The sequence below is a fragment of the Chelonus insularis genome, unplaced genomic scaffold, assembly GCF_013357705.1.
Source record: "Chelonus insularis isolate UGA/USDA-ARS -01 unplaced genomic scaffold, ASM1335770v1 contig_24_pilon, whole genome shotgun sequence".
Lineage (NCBI taxonomy): Eukaryota > Metazoa > Arthropoda > Insecta > Hymenoptera > Braconidae > Chelonus > Chelonus insularis.
Window position 1 is genome coordinate 1972995 of NW_023276446.1, and position 7229 is coordinate 1980223.

Here is a 7229-nt window from a genome sequence, read left to right on the forward strand (position 1 = left end):
TTTCCAGCAAATTAATCATGACTTCACTATTCTGCTCATTGTTAATTCTGACACGAAGTAGTTTTAGAGATACACATTTACTTTAATCATAATTAACTAATTGAAATATTTATAAGCACAACTTTGTATTAAAATTTATCATGCAAGTTTCATACTTTTATTTATTATGATTAAAATGACTTTAATTTCTCTCAAGAAGTTTTCATTTAAAATAACTGTAATTGAAACAATTGTAAATTTAGGTACAAAATAGTTCTACTTTGAGAATAATACTAAGATTTTGAAATATTCAACCTTCTTGTTGAAAACAATACATAATTATCATATTCGTTAGTTTAATTAGATTAATTTATTGATGGTATCTTTTTGTGATATAACTGTTGTAGACATTATTTTGATATGGAAATCTCATACATATTGTGGGATAAAATACTGTCCTACATCTGCAGTTTTATTTTTTGAAGTTTTTTCTATTACGTGAGTGAGTGAGATAGATTTTTTAATACCTCATTTATCAAAATCGTGCCAGCTGTTCTGGAATGGACACGAGCACAGAAACAAACCAATACATGTTATGTATTGTTGGGATATATAGGAATCATTTAAAACTCAGCTTACGAGATGACTGACAGAAAAACGAGATTAACTTTACTAAATATTTACCAAAATTTTTTGCCACTTTCATTATAGTTTAAAAATACCTTTCAAAAGCTTTATATTCTGAGCTTTTGTTAATTTATTTAAACTAATTATAAATAAAAAACTTTAGATAAACAGAAAAAATTTTTTTAGAATATTTCTAAATATTATTTCACTGATAAATATTATTTTAAATAAATAAAATTAGTTTGACACTGTACTACAAAAATTATTTTAATTATATAATTATTTTTTTATTACTTAGCTATTGATAAAGTCCTGTTCTATTTGTTCAACTACAGAACATTGTTATCCAAGGCTTTGATAATATATATAAAACATAATTAAACAAGTTTTTCTATTTAAAGATGTACGTATTCTATAAAATGACTATTAGCAGATCTTAATTTTGATCTATAATTAGACTTAAATAATTATACAAAATTGTACCTCATTAAAACTTCATACAGCTGACAAGTTTTTAACGATACATATCCTGATGTAATAAAACAATTTTCTTCATCTTCTCATTAGAATTAACTTTTCAAAGGTTTACTAAACTTTAACCTATTGGTAGTAAAATTAAATAAAAATTATTAATTATATTGCAATCAATTACTGAGTAATATTTAATGTATTTAAAATATCAATTTTTATAAAAAATATGCACAAGTATTTTTATTTTTTAATAATCCCTAAACAAATAGTAGAAAATTTAAAAAATTTGATAAATGCATTTATTTAATTATTTTTCATTAAAAAATATTTGCAACATAATTCCAAGATAAATATGGTAGAAATATATTTTATTTGCCCAGTATACCACAGTAATTATTCTGAATATTGCTTTTATGCAAATTAATTAAATGTTTACTGACAGTATTAGCAGAAAAAAAATCTCATGAAATATCAATAAAATTCGATTATAAATATATTTATTTTAATCATTTTGATAATAACGATGAAAAAATTAAGCGATGCATTCAACTAGAAACGATTTATTATGACATTTCTCAGTATAAATGGAACGAGAGAATTAGCGGTTACTCTAGTCCTTGAAATCAGAGAGTAATAATCCATTGTGAAGTAAAAACCGTTTGAACAAAAAAAAATGTATGCATGTATTTTTTAAATTTATAACTAGATAATAGAATTGATAAATACCATGTTTATTTATTACTTAAAGATTAGTAATAACGAAGTAATGTTGCTGAATTTTTTATAAATGAAGTAATGTCAAAAAAAATTGTATTATGTAATAACAGTTAATCTATAATAATTTATAATTATCAAATCAAAGTAATTTTCAGGAGATTTACAAATTAGTAAGTATCATTCTCATTAATCAAATGAGATAGATAATTGTACGATCAAACGAGCTCGCCGAAGGCGAGCGAAGTTCGATCGAAATTATATAAAGTCTCGTTCGAAAGGATTACAAACGTAGTATCGCCTTCGTACTACAACACAACCACACATTCAGAGATAGAAAAAGAGAGCCCTCTATGACTCTCTACCAGCTTCCGGGTAACTCTCATAATTTTTACAGATATGAAAAATAAATAAACTTGGGGTGGGACTTTCTTTTATTATATTATATAATTAAAACTTAAGGGGTTGGGATGTAATCCTTTCGAACGAGACTTTATATAATTTCGATCGAACTTCGCTCGCCTTCGGCGAGCTCGTTTGATCGTACAATTATAGTCGTCTCGTTCTCAGGATTACAAACGTAGATGTTTAGAGTCCTAATTTTTTGGGTAAAAATTTTTTATTTATTTATTTTTCCAATTACATATTTTCTTACAGCATTACTTTACTTAGATTATAACTGAAGGCAGAGTATTTCAACTTAATAACTTATTATATTAGCTTGAAGACAAACTGTTTCAGCGAATATGCTTTTCGATACTTTAATTGGTCTATTGTAAAATCTTGCGAAAACCTCTGACGATTTCGTCCAACCAGCCGTTGACTTAATTGTGTTTATGTCAATTCCTTTTTTATATGCAGTTGATGTGGATGCATGTCGCGTTGAATATGCGGTAAATTCTTCTGGAACACCACTTTCTGTTAACACTGACTTAACCCAACGACTGATTGTTTGAGTAGACGCTTCTTTGTAAGGTTTCTTAAAAGTGATTAGCAGTTTGTCAACATTATTTCTTAATGAATTAGTAGCCTCAATATATTTTTCTACTGTGCTTGCAATACATAGTTGAGGTTTGTCTTTAAAATAGGGTAAAAACAGCAATGGTTGATTTACACCTTTTTTAGATGTTTTTGTAAAATCTTCAATTTCTATTTCTAATCCTCCTTCTACTTTTTTGATTTTACTTACTTTAATTAGTGCCAACGTTTGTATTCTATGAGCAGTGCCTAATGCTAACGAGGTTGCTACTTTTAACGTTAACCTTGACAACTTTAAACTTTCCAAGGGAAACCAAGTTTCTAACACATCTAAGACTATCTTTGGATCCCGGGTTTTATCATACTTCGGCCTTAGAGGACGATTTCGATAGACACCTTTGAAAAATCTATTTAATAATAGACTAGATGATAGGCTTTTTTCTGATAATAGGGATATTGCTGCTCTCATTGAATTTAGGGAGCCATAAGCTGCTCCTGCTTGAAACTTGTGAGATAAAAATTCTAATAAATTATTTTCTGTGATATTATATGGATCTTGCTTCTTTTCTTCGCAAAATCCAAACCATTCTTTTATTGGACCAGCATATTGTTTTATTGTTCCTTCTGCAAGCGATAGTATTACAATCTCTACGGCTGATGACGGAAGTCCTCTTTTTTCGAACGCTGTCCGGATAGCTTTCCGACAATCAAAAACATTTTTTGATGCAAGGGATGATTTAATGATCTGCAAGGTGATAACAAAAGTTTTTTAGATGGTTTGAAAACGATAGGTTTTTCTACTAAAAGAGTCTCGAAAACTGGAAACCAAGCCTGAGTGGTCCAATAAGGGACTACTAATATACCCCGTGCTCTGTCAGATACAATTTTCTGAATGACCCTAGGAATCATAGCAAACGGAGGGAACGCATAGAAAAACCAGTTATGCCAGTTGATTGTAAACGCATCTACGATGAAACTTTCTGGGTCTTGAAACCAGGAACAGAAAACCTCGCATTTTTTATTAATTCTGTTCGCGAAAAGATCTATTTCCGGTGTACCATATTTTCTAACTATTTTACGAAAATATTCGTTTCCAATCTCCCATTCAGTGTCGACATTGTTTTTTCCTGATTCTCGATCGGCATCTTCATTTTCTTGAGAGGGGATATACGATGCAAAGATCCAATTGTTTTTCTGTTCACACCACTGCCAAATTTCTCTAGCAAGAATATTTAAATTCTGATGTTGAATACCACCCATTCGATTTATGTAAGAGATTGCAGTCGTATTATCAACTCTCAAGAGAATGTTACAATTGTAAAGATCCGAAGCGAATGATTTTAAAGCAAAGAATATTGCAAGCAACTCTAAATAATTTATATGGTGTTTTTTCTCTTCTACAGACCATGACCCGTGAGTACCAGTACCTTCACAATAAGCTCCCCAACCTGATAGAGAGGCGTCAGTAAAAATAACCCTTTTATAACTAGGTAATTTAAAGGAGTTTCTAGAGTTCATAATATTTATTTTCCACCATTCAAAATCCTCTCTCAAATGCTCTGGCAACCTCATGACGCAGTCATATTTACCATCCTTCTTCAACAGCGACAGAAACTTCTCTCTCTCTAACTTCTTTGTATAGAGCCAACCATATTTTATTGCTGGACAAGCTGCCACTAAACTTCCAATAAGTTGAGCTAATAATCTGATTTTTACTTTTTCCTTATACATTATTTTTTGAATCTTTTCTAATAAATTATGTTTCTTTGACTCTGGCAATTCTAACGTCATACTACTTGAGTTTATCAAAAACCCTAAAAACTTACACTCTCTATCAGGTATTAATTGACTTTTTCCCTTATTTACGATGAATCCTAAAGACTCAAGAAGCTGCACTGTTGACTCTACATTCTTTGTACATTCTTCATAAGTGTTTCCTACACACAAAATATCATCTAGATATGCAATTAATAGTGAACCCCTCTTTCGTGCAACATTAAGTGCAGATCTTAAAACCTTAGTAAAAATGAATGGGGCTGTGGATAAACCAAATGGTAAACAAACAAATTCGTACAGTTTATTTTCGAACCTAAATCTAAGATATTTTCTACTCTCCTGATGCATTGGTATAAGAAAGTATGCATCCTTTAAATCAATTACAGCCAAGTAGTCTCCCTGTGATATAAGTTTTGAAGCTATTTTTATATCTTCTAGCTTAAAATGACTAGTGTCTATGAATTCATTGAGATTTTTTAAGTTTATTATAAATCTCTTTGTTCCATCTGGTTTATCCACTAGAAAATAGGAAGATATAAACTGTCCTTGAATGTCAGAACAAAGTCTGACAGCTCCTACTTCCAATAACTTATTTACTGTTATTTTATAATTTGTCAAGTTATCCAACTTAATAAGGTTAGGACTCGCAGGTTCCTTAGACTGATAAGGAGTTTCTCTAAACTCGATCTTATAACCCTCTATATAACCTATGATAGTTTCATTGGCAGTGACCAGTTTCCACGACTCCAGAAAGGATCCTAACCTCCCAGCATGGTGGGTTACCTCTATTTGTGACGACGATCCGATGACCGGTGAGTTGTTTTGGTTCTGCTGTGAGAGCTCGCATATCTCGAGTCTCTCTTGGACGTCATTCTCTGAGTTTGGGGATTGTACATCTTCTGTCCCATCCTCGAATATCCCGGATTCTTCGAAGATGGGTTCTTCCAGTTTAAATGATTCTGTGATTTCGAGGGAAATTTTTTCATTATTTGCTTAGGCTTAAGTTCGGAAGCCGCCTTTTCAATTGTTTTCGTTGTTTGGATTTTTTCCGCTAATTTTTCACCAAACAGATATTTGTCGAGTTGACATCTTTCGAGAGCATCTTTCCTGGATTTTTCTAATCCTGGCAGAATAAATGCTCTTCTGTTAATAGCCATTTGATGATGAGTTTCAGCCATTAGCATCCCTGCGTCACTTACATATTCTAACAACAGATTCCTGTGCTCATCTTTAATGACCTTTCCTTCAATATTAAGGAAATCCCCAGGCCTAGGGCTATCATAGCTGAACCTAATGATTTCTGTGTTTCGACAGCATGTTCATCTCGCTTCTTTGCCGCTGGTTGCATTATTACGGCGACTTCTTCATTCAGAATCTGGGGTTCTAACAGAACGTTTTCAGCTCGTGGATAAGCTGCAATGAGATTCTCCTTGATCTCTTTTTCAAGACCCTCTGGAATCCATGACGACCATCTCGCTGCAACTTCTGGGTGTATTGAAGCTATATTTGTATTTTTAAGTCTTGGGTCCTTTCCTAAAATATGTTGAGTCTCCTCATCTACCTCGGTTGATGAATCGACCTTCTCTGTTTCCGCCATATTTCTTTCCTCAGTGTCCATTAGCGTACCCTGTCGCGTGAGATTTGAATTATCTTGCGGTTCAGGGTGGGTCGGTAAGCTATCGGCTGGATTATTGATTAGCTGATCTCCAGTACCATTTCCCTCGCTTGCACTCTCTGCAACAAGCCATGTAGACCCCAAATTACACCTTGCCACTCGTGCAAGTATTACTCGAAATGAACAATCTGTCCCACCACTCGTGTGGGCACATTGTTTTGAATTTTCTATTGAAATTCTTGAGCGATCTGTCCCACCACTCGTGTGGGCACATCGTCATTAAGCAACCACTCTTCTTTTTACACTCACCTGAATTCGAAGATTGTTCGTTAGCAGAGTGGTTTTGCTCGCTTACTATTGTCCCTGTAATTTTATGTAAAAGCGATTCTAATCCTTTTAACTTCTTCCAAATCTTTTCCCGTTCTTCTCTTTCTTCCTCTCGCTCACGTTTTCTTTTACTTTTTCCCATTTTTTCCTCTTTTTTGATTAAAATTTCTTACTTGAATCTCTGAACGTGTGACCGTGCCGCGCACAAAAAACGTTATGAGAGTTACCCGGAAGCTGGTAGAGAGTCATAGAGGGCTCTCTTTTTCTATCTCTGAATGTGTGGTTGTGTTGTAGTACGAAGGCGATACTACGTTTGTAATCCTGAGAACGAGACGACTATAATCTATTCAAGTACGTATCAAAGCAATAAAATCTTACATAAAATTTATGAATATCAGCTGCAGAATTTCTACTTATATTATAAATCTATAATATGTATCCTCGTTTAGTTTCAAGGTAACGAGATGCAGTATATTCGAGCGCAGAATAACGAGTTTATATTATAGGTAATATCTATTTAGTGAAGCGAATCAGGAAGAGCTTGTATGAATGTATTTCTTTAAGAACCGATATCTTTGATGCAAAAGAGATGCGTAAAGTGTACATAAATGGAATAGGAATTTTTTTTTATCACAAAATCAGTAAAAAGAATGAGTAAACATACTAATGTGTTGAATATATTTATATTCTTGATAACTTTCACATGACACACAAGATCAGCAAATTTTCTTTCACAGCATGC

The 7229-nt window shown here is 32.5% G+C and overlaps 2 protein-coding genes across 2 annotated transcripts; both read right to left on the bottom strand.

Moving 5' to 3' along the window:
- Positions 1–2491: 2491 nt before the first annotated feature.
- Positions 2492–4500, bottom strand: LOC118064791 (uncharacterized). Its single transcript, XM_035079660.1, has 2 exons — positions 3571–4500; positions 2492–3514 (listed from the first exon to the last, which is right to left on the bottom strand). Exons 1-2 carry the CDS (start codon positions 4498–4500, stop codon positions 2492–2494), a joined length of 1953 nt encoding a protein of 650 aa, XP_034935551.1.
- A 1249-nt stretch (positions 4501–5749) lies between these two features.
- LOC118064792 (uncharacterized) lies at positions 5750–6807 on the bottom strand. Its single transcript, XM_035079662.1, has 2 exons — positions 6470–6807; positions 5750–6279 (listed from the first exon to the last, which is right to left on the bottom strand). Exons 1-2 carry the CDS (start codon positions 6627–6629, stop codon positions 5750–5752), a joined length of 690 nt encoding a protein of 229 aa, XP_034935553.1. The 5' UTR covers positions 6630–6807.
- Between the last annotated feature and the right edge of the window lie 422 nt (positions 6808–7229).

What these genes read in the sequence shown, in the direction of transcription:
- LOC118064791 (XM_035079660.1), bottom strand. Translation starts at nt 4,500, where the DNA reads ATGTATAAGGAAAAAGTAAAAATCAGATTATTAGCTCAACTTATTGGA. An exon ending in CAGTTTTCGAGACTCTTTTA is followed by an intron (nt 3,515 to 3,570) that starts GTAGAAAAACCT and finishes ATCACCTTGCAG; the next exon opens with ATCATTAAATCATCCCTTGC.
- LOC118064792 (XM_035079662.1), bottom strand. Translation starts at nt 6,629, where the DNA reads ATGGGAAAAAGTAAAAGAAAACGTGAGCGAGAGGAAGAAAGAGAAGAA. An exon ending in CGAACAATCTTCGAATTCAG is followed by an intron (nt 6,280 to 6,469) that starts GTGAGTGTAAAA and finishes GGCTTGTTGCAG; the next exon opens with AGAGTGCAAGCGAGGGAAAT.